This window comes from Rhinolophus sinicus, chromosome 6 (assembly GCF_057876585.1).
Source record: "Rhinolophus sinicus isolate RSI-liver-muscle chromosome 6, RSI-T2T, whole genome shotgun sequence".
Taxonomy (NCBI): domain Eukaryota; kingdom Metazoa; phylum Chordata; class Mammalia; order Chiroptera; family Rhinolophidae; genus Rhinolophus; species Rhinolophus sinicus.
In genome coordinates, this window is record NC_142506.1 from 47,018,854 (window position 1) to 47,037,965 (window position 19,112).

Consider the following 19,112-nt stretch of genomic DNA (forward strand, 5'->3'; position numbering starts at 1 on the left):
TAATGCTGTTGGTGATCCCCATTTTAAAGCAAAGAAAAAATTGGGCCGGCCCGGTGGCTCAGGCGGTTAGAGTTCCATGCTCCTAACTCCGAAGCTGCCGGTTCGATTCCCACATGGGCCACTGGGCTCTCAACCACAAGGTTGCCAGTTCAACTCCTGGAGTCCCGCAAGGGATGGTGAGCTCCGCCCCCTGCAACTAAGATTGAACACGGCACCTTGAGCTGAGCTGCCGGCTGAGCTCCCGGATGGCTGGTGGTTGGAGCGTGTCCTCTCAATCACAAGGTTGCCGGTTGGACTCCCACAAGGGATGGTGGGCTGCGCCCCCTGCAACTAGCAATGGCAAATGGACCTGGAGCTGAGCTCGCCCTCCACAACTAAGACTGAAAGGACAACAACTTGACTTGGAAAAAAGTCCTGGAAATACACACTGTTCCCCAATAAAGTCCTGTTCCCCTTCCCCAATAAAAAAGAAAAGAAAAGAAAAAATCTAAAATCTTGATTATGGAAAGCCAAAGTGAAAATGAATGAAAAAAAATTAGCATCAATATATAATAAAATACTGCTGTATTCTGACTCCCATGCCAAGCAGTAGATCATTTCAGTGCACTTAGTTTTATTACTGAAAAGGGTAGTTGTTAAGAACAAGGATGAATCCAACACACATAATGGAATTTATGGCAGGTGAATTTCAAAGTATAACTTTATTTTCAAAAATTATCCCATGTTGATGGCATGATTGAGAGTGAAAAGGATCCATTAGCTAATGATACTAAAAACTTCTACAAAACATTAATATCACTAAGCGAAATTAAAACAAATATGAGAAACTCCTATTAAAAATTACTGGAGTATGACTATAATTTTAAAAAAATGTATGGACATGTATTTTTAAGACTAAAAGAGAACATACTACAATCTTAATAGTAATCTTTCTACTTTTATATATTTTCCCATTTTTCTAGATTGAATGCTATTTTTAGAAGAGTTTAAAAATATTTATAAAAAAGCAATGACTTACTCCAAGCATGTGGCGACCTAGTAAATTCTGGTTTTGGATAATAGTTTTATATATGGTCATCACCATATCTGAAAAATTCTGCAGCAGTATTATACCATTTATAAGTCATTATATGCTTTAGGATCCAGAGTTCTGGCTATTTCCAGCAAAATTAATGTAAGCATGTAAAAATGTCTTTTTTCTTTCTTTTTTTAAGGAGAGCATAGCTAACAGTGGCCCATGTGGGGATCGAACCAGCAACCCTGGTGTTATCAGCACCGCGCTCTAACCAACTGAGCTAACCAGTTGCCCCCTAAAAATGTCTTTTTTTCTCTCATCATAAAAAACAAATTGGTTCGAATACTATCCTTTGTTCAACAAAAATTAACATTTTTCAGTTGTGAAATAGGGGCATAAATAAAAATTATATTAATGTAAAGGTTTATACAGCACTTTTTAGAAAAAAGGAATAATGTAGAAATTACAATAAAAACGGTATTTTTTTAAACTAACATTTTAAGAAAAATTTATTTGTTGGAAGATGTTTCAGAGCAAACAAAACTCACATAAACAGCTCCACATAAAATATTCCAAATTTCTATTGTAATGAATGGCTGCAACTGAAGATAAATCTATTTTCATGAACCTTCATGCATAAATCTTCATTTCTAATTTCACATCTCTTAAGTGTAAATTCAGAGATCAAGCTGAATTTCCCAAAATAAGAAGAAAATAGTGATAGAGCTGATGAGGATTTGTTGCAGTCCTCATTAGATTAGCTTCAGACCAGCAAAAATCACAAATGATTGTTTATTCACCAATAGGACTCTGTTTATTATTGCAGAGAGAAAGAGGAATGCTGTTATGTTGACTATGAGAAAATTAACTGCTTAATCTACTGAAGGAAGTACAGTTGTTTTCTCTATGATGCTGGAGAGATCCACCCTATAGGTCTTCACCAAGATGGTAAGTTTTCTTCTTTTCAATGTTCATACCAAATGCTTGAGTTGTCAGGAGTAGACGGCATCCTTCTCAGTGACACAAGCATGTCTTGTTGAACTAGGCCTCGTTTTCCTTTCTGTGTTATTAAAATGTGAACGCCTCAATTTAACATCTTGCCTTACCTAACCCACTGCCCTATCAATTTCAAAGCTAAAATGCTAGATGCTCTTTCTACCCTCTAAAATCCAAGTGTTCCAAGGTAGGATACTCTTTCCTTTAGCCAATCTTTCCTTGACAAACAAAGTTGTAACTGCAGAATACTTGTATGAATGTCTCAATTCTTATACATACTAAGCCTCTTCTGTTTAATGAGACAATAGAAAATAATCAAGCCCTGACTATAGTGAAAGCACCTAAATTCTATCCATTCATCAGAGAATTAAAAGCATTTCATAAAGGCTACTAGGAAAACCGCCTTCTTATGTAAACTAGCAAAATAACTAAAAGAGAATAACTGAAAAGAGAGGGTAAAAGATGATGTGGCTCATCTATCTTGGGGGCATTACTTATTAATTTGTGCTGATTCAATTTTTTCCTAATTTTAAACTAACATATTCAACATTCACATCCTAGGCAAAAATGGAACTCCCTCTACATTTATATTTATTAACCTCATTTAATAGTATTAAAATGATTAAATATCAAAGACTGAGCAAAATGTTCTCATAGCAGCTTTATCTGACATTTCAAGTATCTTCCTTTGAACATGATCATTAATAGCCAGCCCTTCGGGTGAGAAAAATCATGCACCACAGAAACAGCGTAAGCACCAACAGCCAAAAAGATAAATTACACACGATGTTGAAGTGATATCTGGAAAAGCTTGTTTCAGGACAACACTGATGATAGGTATACTTAAAATTCAAAACTTTGTTAATCTTGTTGGTTAGAATAAAGAACAAGTCCTAAACAAAACTCCTGAATATTTCCTTATGACTTAAGTTGCTATTTTCTTCCAAACTTCAGAATGGATGAAAATTGTACTTTTCTTAAAATAAGAAAGGTAATCAGATCAGACATGCTTCTAGAGCTTCCTATTGCTGCAACAGGACAATACAAAATGTACTTTTAAAAAAGTATTTTTTTAAGAAAGAGAATCTGCGATGTTTTCTTAGTAACTTCCCAAACCACAGAATACAATTTAAATTGAAAGCATGAGAACTGTATTCTTCCTGAAGACACTAGACACACCATGAAACCACCACTTAAAAGTTCTATGTTTAACTTTTCAAGGGCTACAACTCTATCATATGCTATATTTTAAATACAAACGTCAAACATTACAAAATGAATTAAATTTTTCTTAAAAGATATCTAAATGATCAGATCCCAAAACTTTGGATAAAATTCAAATATGAAATAAGCCAAAGGAAACTTGAGTAAGAAAAAAACTTCAGTCATTGAGCACAACCTAAAACCAAACCTCAGTCTTGCCTTTCAGTTACATAAGTTCATTAGGTAAGGAGAAGCCAAAAAGTGCACTGTTTTAGTCAAACTGACTTGCTTACATTGCAACCATAGTGTTTCAAACATACAAATAAATTTCGGAGGCTTCTGAAAAAGGCTGTAATGCAGGTGCTGTTAAAGAGGAGATAAGGCCTTCTTGAAATAGCTAAAGCTTCTTAAGAAATCTGAACTTTAAAATCCCTACTGAGGGAAAGGAACATGATGACTTAAGCTTACAAAGAAGAGGTGACTATGGCAAGGTAGTTGGAAAGGCAAGAGAGCAAGAAGTCTGATAATTGGCTTACAGTCATCAAGAAGCTCAAATCTTTCACCTTTTTAAGATTTTTCTATCATTTCACTAATAATGTTGCTTCCATTAATCTACATGTGTAACATAAAAAAATTAACTGTGTAGACTTCAGTTTTCTAAACGCTAAGGACACCTTCTAAGTATTGAAAACAGGAGGTAGGAAGTCACTAAGCGAGGCATTTACATGCTAAAAACTATGTATTTTTAATATGGTGCTAGGACCTCAATTAAAATACTAATAAGCCTGTAATTCGTTAATTAAATTTTTAAATAGGAAATTATTTTATAAGTGTTTTTAGGTAGCAATCACTAGCTAAAACTCAAGTTACCTCACATTCCATCCGCAGTAATGCACCAAGTAAAGGACCTCTCCACCTTCGACATCAGAATCTTTAATACTAGCTTCATACATTTTTTGATTTTTCCCTCGTCCATACCGCACTTGGACTTTCATGCCTGGTGGATAGCATTCAAACTCCTCTTCCTCATTGTCGTCGTCATCATCTTCATCCTCTTCTTCCTCCTCCTCCTCCTCCTCTTCTGCTTCTTCATCATCTTCATCTTCCTCTTTATTCGTTTCATCTCTTGAAAGGTTTAAAAAATTGCAGTTAATAAAAGACACTTCATAGCTTTTCAGTTCCAAACCACATAAACTGATAAAAATTGTGGCTGTGATTGTTCCGGGAACAGCAGATTCCACGTGTATGAAAATCTGATTTTAATATTAAAAATTAAAACTGTATAAGACGACCATGGTTACAGAAAGATACACTTAGAGGAAATGAACACTGGAAAATAAGTGCATTAAAAGAAAATCTCCAACAGTCAGAAGAACAGAAGTTGTGCTGAACAGCAAGAAACTAGCACGATCAACTGTAACAATTCTCATGTTTTATTATGAAAGTGTTTTACATCTCAGTTGACAAAAACAAAAGTCATTACACCTCATGACCATTTTCTGACTAAAAGTTATTTTTCATTCAAATATTTCCAACATCAGGATGTTTAAAACAAAAATTTTACTAGCCAACAGTTAGTCTGAAATAACTTTGAAAGGTGCTCCAACCAAATTTTCAAGTATTTTACTAAAGTAAACTATTATTTTAGTTTTCACAGGAATATTCAACTAACTTCACATTAATATTACATTAAGTTTTTTCTTTCTATTCTTCTAAACGTCACCACAATTTCTGCTTTCTTGACCACGTATTTACTGCAACTCTTCTCTACCAATTCTCTCAACTTTAAAGTTCCAAATGAAACTAAAAGTTAAACCACTCAGAAGCGGCACTGCAAACATTTTGTTCTTCTCAATATCATGTACTTTCTGAAATTGAACATTCAATGCACTTTGTATTAGGAACAAGTCTGTATTAAACAAGTTGGAGAAAATCTCAAATTATCAATCTTTTTAAGCACTAGAATAAAAAAAACCTTCAGCACAAAATTCTCGACTATATTTAGTTAAGTTTGTATCTGCTCTGCAGTTATGTCGATACTTATTACAACAGTTTTCTATTAAAAAGAATCCATCAGTTTTAAAGCTGACAAATGAATAAACACCATAAAACAGAACCAAAGGACCGCTAAGTAATTAAGCTTTAACAGCTAAGTAATTAAGCTTTAAAAGTTAATAGAAATATTTATATAAATATTATTATACCTCCACTGATAATTTCTAATATGCAACATTTTTCACAATAACATATTTTATCATTCCTAACTATGCAATTATATAGGTAACAAAAATAATCTATAGTGATACAAGTAGCGCTTTAATGCTTTTTTATTCTACCACTTTCCTTCTATATAGTGAGGCAGAAGGGACGAAGGAAAACATAATAGACTTGTGAAATTAAGTCTGAGTAGACAAAAGTACCAAATGTGTCAATTTTCTCTGAAATAAATCACCAAGCCTACAAGATTCTCAAGAATTATTCCTATTTTAAAGAGTCATCTACAGTCAAATGAATAGGTACTTAAAAATTAAAACCTAAATGAAACCAGATGTAATCTGAGATTAAAAAATGTGACCTCTTGTATTGAAAATACATTACATTTCTATGAAATAATTATTAGTACAGCTAAAATATCTAAGAAATTATGAGTTAATTATGAGTTTATTATTATGAATAATAAACTATTAACAAATTTAAATGTTTTATGTGTATAAAAATATATATAATATACATATATAAAAGTTAAAATATCAGGGAGAAAAGGAAGTGTACTGTGGTGGTCACGATAAGAGATTTATTATGCACTGAAGAGATTTATCATGCACCCTAGAATCCTCATATAAAAGAGGAAATATAGGATAAAAAGTAAATTTTTTAAAAATTAAAATAAACTCTAAGCTGTTTCTTACATTATACAGTGTGTTGCGCACAACTGGTAAATGTCAATAACAGCAAACACAACCCTACTTTAAGTGGTAGCCAGGACGATCTTTATTTAATCTGGAATAAAAACCTAGTACTCTGCATTAGTAAAGCAATCAAAATTAAAAATTCACATGTAATACCAACTTCAGACCCAAACCAAATGAAAGTCACATAAGTAATATACTGAAGAAGAGGCAACACAATTAGTGGCTATCAGCCAAAGAAAATATTCTATTTCTTTCTCTAAGAATTCAGTGGCAAAATCAGAGGTAATAGCACTATTCCAGGCAGGACATAAAATGCCAAGAGAGACAGCCTCTGAAAGTATAAAATGTAACCAGCATACAGGTTAAAGAAATTCTCTCTCTCTCACTAATATATTTTTTAAAACTCTATTTTGGAAAACCAAATGTACCAGGAAGGATTTCTCATCTGAATTCTCAAAGAAATATCAGATTTTCCCAGTTTGATGCTACACTCCTTACAATGAAACAAATTTAAAAAATAAAAGCTACGATTTATTAATATTTACTATGGGCCAGGCACTCTAGATAAATTAACTTAAAATCTCCCATACCTGGAATATGGAGGAAGGACACTGAAAATCTTGGAAGTAGCTAATTACTTAAAGTTTACATACTATAAAAATACTTACGTATTAATTCTTTATGGTTGTAAAATTTTCTCTTCCACTGATCTAATAAAATTCAGAAATCAATTTCAGACATTCCTAACACAAAATGCTTCTAAAGAACATCTACCAAATTAGGGCAAGCCAGGCAGGATAATTTCAGTTTGTGGTAGGAATCATTTATAGATATCTGTAGTAAGTAAAAATGCCATATAGTTGAAGAATTAAATGAATTTATAAAAACCTACAAAACACATTTTATACTATGAAATAAGCTTTTTAAAGTATCCATTTGAAAAATTAAGATAATTATTAGTAACAAAGAGAAAATACAGGCTTATCAGAGTGCCTTCCACACAGCAGCTGCTCCAGAAATATCTACAGATTTTTTTTTTTAGGCAAAAAGCTGAATCCTAAGTTTATCAATTGTTGAAACAGTCTCCAGTAGCACCACAGAATACTTCAAATACACATTTACACACAAAGAACTCTAACCAAGTATAATGAACACTTATAATGTATTCATCTAAACCCAGTTTTTTTTCTTCCACATTTATCAGCATGCTGAGGCCAAAGTTTCAAAACACTAAAATGATCGAGAGATTTTAGGCCAAAAGCTGAATACTTACTAAGTTTCTTAATAGTTGAAATAAATTCCAACAGCAAGAAGGAATACTTGAAATAAAAATTTGTACACACAGATATATAACAAACACCTTTTACGATATTCATCTAAGCATGGTTTTTTTTTCTCCTCCCTGCTTGGCTTCATACTGTGGGAAAACTTCAGAAAACTACTAAAATGATCAAAACAATATTTGGCTGCACTTATCTCAATGGATCACTAACAATGGGGATGTTTAGGTTTTTTAAACCCTCAGAAACAAGATGACACACCAAAGATCACCTATAAAATCCAGGGATCCACTGGCAGTGCATAAATTACATTGCTAAATAATTCATCATTCCAAACTAAACAAAACAAGTCAATAAAATACAACATAACAATTTTGGCCTTTTAAAAACAAATTATTAGCACTTTTCCATTCTTATTTTTTGCTGAAGAAATAAATACAACTCTCAAAATCTATAGCCAACATGCCATCTATAAAACATTGGAGAAAGCCATCTTCCCAAATGTGTATTATCTGTTTATTCAGCAGAGCTTAATACAGTAAGAAATAATTTTCCCAAGCTCAAAATTTTATGAATTTCCATGATGAGAGCAAGAAGAATGAATCAAAAATATCTTTTGCTACAAATTTAAATTAGCAGGGTCTCTGAAGGAGGCAAATACTATTTACATAATAAATACAAATCATTCAATTATCCTGTATTTTGTCAATCAAATTTAGATTCATACATACACACACATACAAAGAGCAAATTACAAAAATTCACTCAGCCAAAATGCATCTAACCAAAAACGAATTTCTTACCCAGATTTTGCTTTTTCTTCTTCAGCTTCTACCTTTATGCTGAGGGATTCATCTACCCCAGTTGTCACATCATCTTTATCTTCCAGATTTTCATTTTCTTCTGTATTTTTCATGTTCACTTCTTTTTCCTGATCAGTTTGTGTAGGTATAGATTCTAATAAATTCTTTTTACTTCCCTAGAAAAAGATCAGAGGAACTAAACCAACAAAAGTAAAAACTGTCAACCTAATTCCATGATCTAATAGTTAGCAAAAGGAGGTACTAACCAAACTAATATTAAGTTATTAAGAAACTCCTACCGTTCCTACACTAGGCAAAAATAGCGAACAGCTATTTTAAACACAAAAACAGCACTTACTGAAGAAAATGCACAAATAATAAAGTATAAAATTATACAAAAATGAACTATGAAAACTTTACAGAGGATGTAGAAAATGTACGAAAGAAGGCAAAGGATATATCTGATTTACCAGAGAGGGTTTAATATTTTCCTTTCTTTCAATGTCATCTTCAGTAGACCTTTCTTCTTTTGGTACTACCTTCTCCTCCTCTTCAATCTTTATTTCTTTGATCTCTGGTTCATTTTCTTCCTTAACTTTTATTTCTTTTACATTTTCACACTCCTTACATGGTTTGTTAACAACTTTCTCTGGCAATGCCATCTGAAATTCAATATTGGCCGATCTACAGTACTCCTCAAAACCATATAAGTATCTAGAAACGTGAAGAGAAATTACATTTGGGAAAACATTTTAAAATATTACTGTAGTGACTTTTTTTGAATGAGTTCATTTAAGTTCTCAGATACTGAGTCATATTAATATTTTAATTTATTCTAGTTCAATTCTTCCCAATCTTTTTAACCTAAACAGAAACATATTTCAAAGAAAAAAATTCACTAAAAGAAACTATGCTAAAAGTGAAAAGACAGTCATAATCTTAAATATAATAATGGTAACAATAGTAGCTATTAAAAGTATTAGTAACAGCACTTATTTGTTGAGCACTTCTTGTATGCCAGGCATTGGGCCTCTTAGTACATGTGAAATCTCATTTAATCATCAGAGTAATCCTATGAAGCAAACAGTATTATCCCATTTTACAAATGAGGAAACCGAGGCTTAGGAGAACAAACAAATGGTCCAAAGGCACCACAAGCTAATAATTGGCAGAACCAGGATTCAAATTTGGATTTCTTTGACTTATAAAACTTCAGCATTTTAACTTCTACACAGCACTTTTCAAATGTAGTTGGCCACAAAAACTGTCTTCAAAGGATTTCTCATAGATTGAATATTCATAGAATACACTCTAGAAAATGCTATATTATAGAGTGATTAGTGAAAATTTCTGATTTCTTCTTAGAAGAAACAATTAGCCTCAGTTATGTGAATTCCATCCTGCTCTCTAGATAAAATACTGAATAGCTATATCACGTACACTGACTTACTTTTTATAAGCACACTTAACGTTGTATCCTGCAGCTGAATTTAAGACAGGAATCCCAAGATCTTGGTAGACTTGCTTCCAAACAGCTCCACTTTCAATCTAATGGACAAAGTGAAATGAAAACTCCCAAATTAAAAGGTGGGAATATAATAAAATATTGATAAATATAGTATATATATATATATATATATATATATATATATATATATATATATTAACTGACTCTAGTCTCAATGGAATGAAAAATACCAATCTCAACATATTCTAAATAAAAAATTTGGTTTACGCCAGTATTTTAAAGAAGTTTTAGTATTCTAACAAATCTCAGAGAATTACAAATGTTGAAATATTAGACCATTTGACTTTTAAATAAACCCTGCTATAGTAAATAAGAAAATAACCAGGTTCCTAAATCAAAATTTGATGACAAAACAGATATTTTTAAATGACGTATCATTTGCCATAAAACATACAAGCTAATAAATCAAAGCAGTTCTATGGATCTTACTAAAGCATTTTTTTCTACAGAATGTTTTTCCCTGTCTTAATTGAGTATCATACATCCTGACAACTTTTAGATAATTTCTTCAGTTCAACAGAGATTTTCTGCATGTTTATACATATACAAACATAAATTATATGCTTTATATGTATCAGGGGTGGTGGAAGAAATTAAGAATATTAATTAAAAATATTCTTAAGAAATTAAGAATATTAAGACAGATCCCTGCTCCGAAGGATTTTATAGTCTAGTGGAAAAGAGACATAGGAAAAAAAAGAATTTCCACTGACGGTTTTACTCTAACAGATATACATACACATGTGGTTTATGAAAGTTTGACAAACTTAACAGTAAGTCAGAAAGCTCATTTTTAGAAATCTTTAAATTTAAATTTGGTCTGAGGAAGCTAGCTCTGTTTCTAACTTGTACTTTCCATTTATTTTCCTTCTTAGATTGCTTAAATGGATACTTTTAGATGCGAAAACATGTTGCATGAAAACCACGTTTCACTTTTGAATGTAATACTTACATTATCAAATCCTCCAAGTTTGTGTACAAGTCTGAATAACTTAAAGAGATTCAAATTTCGATATCCAAGCACAGGTCGTTTGTTAATTGGTGTTCCTGTTAAGGAAAACACAAAGTATATTAAGCTACATTTTTTAATTTAAAACTTCAAAAGATTTAAATATTACCATCAAATATAGTGTAAAATATATATGAGAAAAAAAATCCCTTGTTAATCAAAAAGATGTCTACTACTTAAGCCAGACTACCACAACTACTTTAAAATTTCATTAAATTTTTCTTCTCACACCAGATTTTTGAAACCATGTATGATTTCATGCCACTTTCATTCCCTCGGTGAACAAAAGAATAAATACCAAAGAAAGCAAAATAAAATGCCAACAAAACAAAATTTTTAAAAATCAGTGAAACAAAGTTTGGTAGAACTGAAGAAAGTGTTGGGATAACTGATAGGTCACTTCTTCGCAATGAGTTTTATACTTTCTTTGTATTTTACTAATTTACTACTACTGTAAGTGATTCTATCCATTTACTTTTATACTAACATGGGAAAATAAAACTCAAACCTTTAAAAAGTGGTAGAGGAAATAACAGGACAGAGACACACAACCTACGGCCCTTTCCAAAAAATATATGACTGCATAATCATATTTAATAATTCTTTTCTAATATTAGATTTTGTTCATTTTCTTCACTTTTTTATTTATGTTATCCTAAGCCTAAGAAATAGCCTACCCTCTTAGGCCAAACCTCTATTCATACAAAGAAATAACACAGGAATCAAGGACATTTTATATTACAGGATAAAAAGATAATCACATTGCAGCAGCCACTATCGTTTATGAGAACAGACAAACTGCCAAATCTACTCATTTAGAAATACAAACGATGATTTAAAAATCATTAATTCCTAGAGTATAGTAGCATTTCCAAATATTATTCATTCATTTCTCAAGCTAGAAAGCTTTCTGCCTCCCTACTTCCTTCCCTTGCTAGCATCTTCCCAGGAAAGGAGAAACCATACTCTGAACAGCAACTAAGCAAGAGAGTTGTTACTGGAGGGCGAGGTCCATCACTGTAAATGAAAGGTTAGCACTCATTTCTCTTTCCCCCAATCCTTGCATTTCTTTAATAACATTAGGCAGATTCAATAGGCTAAGCCAAGATTCACTTCAAGACTCTGTCACCTTTCTATTTCTGGCTCTCTATGGATGGGTTAACTCTCTTCTTAGTTCTATGTGGCTGGGTCATCTTAGAGTGTGGTTTCCTCTTTCTATTCTCAATCTCACAGACACACACACCCCTAGGCAAACCAAACTGATTTTGGAGAAGGAAGCCTTTTATTAGAGGCATTTATGTAGGTGCAAATACAATGTCACTATGATTCCATGCTGCTGCTATTCCCTTGTATGAGTTCTTTGGGGTCCCACAGCTGGATGGGTAGATACACAGGACAATATAAACATTTATGGAAGCATGGCCACGATATTCAAAATACTGTCAAATTCCTCTTTCCACCTCCTATGTGACAGAGCTAGGTGTTGGTGATACTGGCAACCAAAAAGATATACAGTGATATGAAACTAACTAAACAGAACTATTATTTTTAAAATATTAACTAAATGATAACCACAAAACTAATGCTGAATAAAAGAAAAAACACTCACCTCTATCCTCCATAAATTTGTACAACTGCTGAAGAAAATTCTCCCTTTCTTCTGGAAATGGTTCTATTTCTTCCTAATTTTAGTCACAGAAGAATAGAGTATTATTTTCCTCAGTTAAGCATTTTAACAATGCAAGCAGATTTCCTACCAACAGCAAAGACTAATACTAAAATATTTCAACGGCTTTTTAACAAATAAAAATTATTTCTTAATACTAAGCTGTTCAAAACTGGAAAAGTCTAGACATTTTATGCTTTATAGAAGAATATGTCCGAAAAGGTATCTCAATAATGACAACCGCAAATGTAAATTCTCATGTAAAAAACGAAACTAGCAAGATGGTTCATGAACTTTTTACTGGATAATAGATTCTTTAAGTCAGGTTCTCAGGCTCAAGAAGACCTACTCTCACTTGTATGCAAATGGGTCAGGGTTTAACATCAAAACTGACTCTATTATTGCTCCTCCAGGAACTATACAAGAGTGGGTACCATTAGCTGTAACTACAAGTATCCTTCCTTACACAGTGCCCCACTGTATAGGACTTAAGCTTATAAAAGCAGTAAATGTGGGGAACGAGCTTAATCTACAATACCTGAAGATTCAGACTTAGGTAAATCTTCAAGTACTAAAATAGTTCGCTGACTTATCAACTCCAGGGGAGGGACTATCTTCGCGCTGCTGTGGCCAGGGTTGTGGCAGTAGGGAGTGGGCCTGAAGCAACCTGCTAGGAGCAGAGTCGTAGGTGAGACTGAGGAACTCATCTATTCAGTGACTATCATCCATGCAAGAAACATTTAATGAGCAACAGTAAGTGTAGGCGCTGTGTTAGGTGCTGAACCAAATGAAAGAAAACTAAGTCACGGAGCCTGCCTTTACAGAACACAATTAGGAGTAACTGCAGAGAAAGTGACTCCAAATATACACCGAGGCTTTCCAGTAACTCCAGCTGAGGCAAATGTACGAATACTTCTAATAGGAAACGTCAGAAGCATACTTGTCAACTTACAGTCTACATAAATCATTTTAATTTTAAAAATCATGTGTCTAATGCCATTGTTTGAATGCGATTTGCCCTTTTAAAAGCTGGCAGAGCAGAGAAGGCAAGTTATAAACAAAAACCCAGGTTGATAAACTATTAGGTTTGCTACTGTAGCTGGGCAGAGACGAATAAATGACAATTATTAATTTGCTTATGGTAAATCTGTATTTCTCAATTTAAACATGGTCCACGTACACTGGGTTTTGGTAAGATAGTCAGATGTAAGTCTGAGTAAATTTATTTTCAAGATATTATCTTAAATGTCCCCATGGTACAGTATCTGACTTTCATAAACTGCCAAATTTCTTCCTGTTGCAAAATTTTAAGTGAAGTTTATGTTTAACATAAGAAAATATTTAAAAACTGGAAACCAGATTTGCTTTTACAAAAACATTTGGAAAACACAAATCCAAGCAACAAAAGTTTGGTAACTGACATTTATATTAATCATCTGTTGCATGTTACAAACTATGACAGACACTATGAGTGTGAAAACCAGTAAGACCATATCTGTACCTTTGAGGAGCTTACAGATTAATAGGGGAGAAAACAGACATAAATAAATGTATGTATTTGAACACTAACACACACACACACACACGTACAAGGAACAGTAGTTCAGACTGACCAATGGAGTGATTAACTTTCCTGAGGTGAGAAATGTGATGGTTCACAGAAGGTTTCCCTTTACAACAGTGACAAGTAGGGTTTGAAAACTGAACAGAAAAGTGTGCCAGGTTGAGTAGGGGTGGGAAGGGAAGGGCACTGCAGGCAGAGGTACTGGTATGTGTAAAGCTATGTAGAAGCAAGGTGTGTAATTTGATATTGCTATAGCATAAAGTTCCAAGTGGGAGGCCAAAGCAAAAAAGGTGACGGGGGAAAAAGGCAGGGGTAGACTACAAGTGAAGTTTGACCTTTAGAGTGATGATAACCCACTGAGGAGGTTTTAAGCAAGGGACTGGTTTCTCCTTTTAGCATTTTAAATAGAAGTCAGTGGGGGCGAAGACTGAAGCCAAGGACTCTTTTACACTACACATTGTCATTACTGATCACTGTATCATAAAACGTAACTCAAACAATCCTATTTCATTAATAGTTGTTTACTACAGTTAAATGGCAGAATTTCATAACAATATATGACATATTGACATTAACTTAGTATCCTGAAAACATTAAATGCAATTCACTCCATGATCAAACATAGTAGCCTTCACTCTCTATACCTCTCACCCAATTACTTTTATGAAGTTGTTCAACAAATCAGTAAAGAGTACAGTGGTACAATGTCACCAATAATATCATAGACATCTTTTCTTGGTACTTGTCACTGCTAGACCTAAAGTACCAGCTACAATAAAATCTAAAACTTCAGCTTCCTGATCCATATAAATTCAACAAATGATATATTCTATGCTCGTTTAGGTATGTCAATAAAATATGTAGCTGTAAACGTTGTATGAGGCAACAGCTGTCTACATGATGGTGAATAGTAGTTTTGCTTCGTTAGGTGGGTATTTCCTTAATTATCTGATAAACCAAAAGCACAGCAAGATTAAGAAACATTTGTGAGGTTACGGGGATAACTATACTTAATATTTTTCATTTCACAAGACCATATTTTAAGGTAAGAAAGAAAACTACTTGATTATGTTGAATATCACAAATACAATTTTATTACTAAATATTTTTTTATTAGTTTCCGGCGTAAAAAACATAGTGATTAGACATTTACATACCTCACAAGTGATAACTGCAATAAGTCTATTACCCATCTAATACTTATACTTGTACATAGTCATTACAATATTATTGACTATTCCCTGTGTCATACTTTATATCCCAGTGCCTTTTTTTGATCAGTTGACATTCCATATTATATTAGTTTCAGCTGTACAGCATAGTAGACATTTATGTAATTTATGAAGTGATCTCCCAATAAGAACAAAATATTTTAATAGTAAAAATATTTGTGATTAATGACTTTATACCAAATCCTAACTCACAAAGGAAACCCAACTGTAATTTTTAAATTTGAAAGGCATCAACTGCTTTTACTTACCTCTTCTTCACTGCTGTTGTCCTCCTTTTCTTTTTCATCATCTTCCTCCTCCTCCTCTTCCTCTGCTTCACTGCTAGAGCTATCTTCTTTCAATTCAGTCTTCCAGTTAGCAGGGATAGTTCTACTTTTGTGAAATTCAAGTGCCTGGTCAAAGGCTGGAAAGAGAGCATAAAGTATGGGAACTGGGGAAATAAGACAACTGATTTGTCTAAAAATATTAGACAAGATAAATGAAAACTACTGTGCTAATACTGTTAATACTGCTGGCATTTGCGGTGTGCCAGGCACAGTGCTAACTGCAACACTCTAAAGCATTGGGCACCCATTTTAGAGATGCCAGATGCTACCAATGGAAAGTGATTTAGGTTCAAAAAACTACAAGAGAAAAGCACTTCTCTTAAACAAACATTAAGCATGTCTAGTAAAAACTTTAAGACAGGTAAATCTTTAATCGTTTATCCAACAAATAGTATTATATACCAGGCAGAAAGCCATTGCAATGAACATACAATACCTGAAAGTATACTATAAATATGTTCTCTACATCTCTAGTTAAACCTGAATTATATTATCAATTAGCTTCAATTAAAATTACCTAGACAGTTATTCTCACTTTACGATAAATGGAAATAAATTTGTTATGATTTTTAACCAGTTTATATAGCATACTATTGGATTTGATGAATATAGGCAAGGAGAAAATAAACAGCTATTTACAATGTCAAAAATCAAGTAAGGAATGAAATTATAGCACATTCCTCAATAAAATGTAACTATTGTTATATTATGAAAAATGAAAATCAAGATTAATTTGATTCCTATTTCTACCATCCTCAGGAACTAACATTTTATTTAGAATGCAAAAGCTATACTATAATAGCTGAGGTTATAGTTCTTTCCCCCTTTTAAATTTCTGCCACTGTTAACAAGATAAAAAAAGAAAGAGGTAACCTATTATAACATAGGATACATTGGTTTACAAAAGTCAAAGTCAAAAGAAACCAAGCATAACTTTAAAGACAACTTAAAAAAAAATTATTCCAATATTACCCTTACCTTGTTTTAATACAGCATCAGGCTTTGGTGCAGTGTCACTAGTAATTTCATGGACATCCTTTCTTGGCACTGAAGTACTGTATTATTATTTTTTTAGTTTTAAAGAAAAAAAACACAAAAACAGAACAGAAATAATTTAAGAGTTTAATTATACCTAATGAAACCTAATGAAAATACTGGAGTATTGACATTTACAATGAAAGTGATTGTATACAGAGTAGCAAGTCCCAAATAAAATGCTAGGTAGGATGTTAAAATATGTAATCATCTACAAAAGGACCCCATCTTAAGGGATGTTATATAAACAGGGTATTCTCTAATATCAGGGTTCCTGGATAAAGCAATACTGAAAATACTGAAATATTAAAAATAATAATAAATAAAAATGTTTGAAGAGCAGAATGCATCAATCCAATAAAAAAGAAGTCAAACAGTAAGAATCTGCCATTATCTTGGAATAGTTTATAATATAAAAGCTCTTTTTGGAAAACTTTTAACTGGAGTTTAGGCTTACTAGCAAATATTCTAATATACAATTTAAGTTCTTTCATGGAACTCCCAATCATTAGGAGGGGTCAGATGCAAACAACTACAAGAAGTTCTGTCATATATGTCACATATATTTCCTATTTTACACTAATAAACCATTATTCAGCTTTTCTGCATTTGGTATGTGTCAAGCAATCAATAAGAACCTAAAAATTATTCCAAATACATTTTTCAGCTTGCCAACATTTTTAACTCTTTAAAAATTTCTAATATATATAAAAGTAGGTAGAATAGTGCAAACTCCCATGTATCCATCACCAACTACAATAATCATTAACTCGTAGTCACTGTTTCATTTATACCCCTACCTACTTGCTCCCATCCCAACTGATTATTTTGAAGCAAATCCCAGATATTATATGACTTGTGAAATTTCAATATGGAGCTTTAAAATTGTTTTTAAAAATATAATCATACCATTATCACACATTTAAATATTAACAAGTTCTTAATATCATCAAACCAGTATTCCATTTCAGTGTTAAATTTCTCTCATTATCTCAATTTTGTTAAACTGAGTTTCACAGACTGTTTTTAAAAAATCTCTTTTCAGAACTTGAAAACCCAGGCACCAATCTTAAACATGATGATCCTTTTAAGATATAGTCATCCAATAAAGCAAAATATAAAATCTATGGTTTTTCTAGTCACACAATTCTTAAAAAAAAAAAAATAGAAATTCATAACTAAGAAATTCCTACATGAAAACTCACTTTCTTACCATACCCATTTTAATCCTCGGACTACTGTGGAAGTCAAATGTTATACAACAGGTATCACTACAACCATTTAGACATAATTAAAAATATTAAAATATTCTAATTCGACATTTGTGAACAATAAATATTAACTAATATTATCAATCAAGTATTAGATATGGTAGATATATCAAATTTGCCTCAACAAATTACCATCTATTATACAAGTAAAACTGACAAATTAGACAGTACTGAGTCTAGTTTAGAAAAGACCAAAATGAACAAAGAAAGACATACTATAAGAAATACACTTAATATTATGAAAAGTGATCATACTTTGAAACATTCTGAATGATATAACGTACAATGGTAATGTCACTAGAAATAAAATTTTATCATTTACCACCCAAATTTGGAAAAACAGCATATTTTTCATACCAAGGGAATTATACTTACAATTTGCCGTCTTTGAAAGATCGAACAAGAATATTATCTTTTTTCACAGCAATTTCATCACTACAATCAGGACAAACCACCTTTAAAAAAAATGTGAAACTATTGTAACTAAAAGTACATGTATAGATAGTGACTTAAATATCAACTATTTAAATCCTTTTAAAAAGTAGTTTCAGCTTCGTTTAGAAACTAGTTTTAGTTTGAGGACAAACAGGTACATATACGTGTGGGAACACAGGCAGGTAATTTTAAATTTGTATCCGATTTCCTTCCAGCCCTCTATCACCCACACTGTTTCTAGGCTCAGGCATGGTACTGAAAGCAGAAGCATGGTTATGACTAGGCTAAAGCTGTGGACCATATCCTAGTCAGAAATGGAAGGCTGGAATAAAAGTGGGCAGGGGTGGAAAAAGAGGCAGAGCCAGGGCCTTGACAGAGGGTCTGCATCAAGCCTAAGAAGGACAGGACCCAAAATGGGATCAGGTATCAGAACTTAATCAGAGCAGTCTCCACCCTAAAAAAAGACAGAAATGAGGTTCTACTAGTATTTGCACTTAAATATATACTTTAACACATACTAAAATTTCTTCATAATACTACCTACTCTAAAAGCATTTTAAAGTTGGTACCTTCTAAGAGTGTGTATAAGATTTGTTACTAACATTAGGAGATTTATTTTATTTGAAATCGCCTCAGCTGTTATTTACAGTGAGGATAAAGCATGTCTTCCCAAAGATGGTGCTAATGCAAGACACCTATGAATTTTGATTATTTTTAATACCAAGACAGCCCACTATGTATACCAAGAACAAGTTAATAGTATAGTTACATTTTTAAATGAAAAATGGGCTAAATAAGTATGATAGGTCTGTTTTAAGGCTTATCTCATTAGCTCTG

General features: G+C 32.6%; 1 protein-coding gene across 5 annotated transcripts in view; it reads right to left on the reverse strand.

Moving 5' to 3' along the window:
- Window positions 1-19,112, reverse strand: part of ARID4B (AT-rich interaction domain 4B) — a 120,150-nt gene that overhangs the window by 30,317 nt on the left and 70,721 nt on the right. For 3 of the 5 annotated variants that reach the window (XM_019746991.3, XM_019746992.3, XM_074316715.2), the window contains exons 9-17: window positions 18,216-18,295; window positions 16,513-16,589; window positions 15,457-15,611; window positions 12,356-12,428; window positions 10,690-10,784; window positions 9,660-9,757; window positions 8,680-8,923; window positions 8,210-8,385; window positions 4,085-4,339 (exon numbers count right to left, since the gene is read on the reverse strand). In XM_019746991.3, coding sequence (XP_019602550.3) covers window positions 4,085-4,339; window positions 8,210-8,385; window positions 8,680-8,923; window positions 9,660-9,757; window positions 10,690-10,784; window positions 12,356-12,428; window positions 15,457-15,611; window positions 16,513-16,589; window positions 18,216-18,295 — 1,253 coding nt within the window. The remainder of the gene's footprint in view (window positions 1-4,084; window positions 4,340-8,209; window positions 8,386-8,679; window positions 8,924-9,659; window positions 9,758-10,689; window positions 10,785-12,355; window positions 12,429-15,456; window positions 15,612-16,512; window positions 16,590-18,215; window positions 18,296-19,112) is intronic. The other 2 variants (XM_074316713.2, XM_019746993.3) reach the window with 2 other exon arrangements.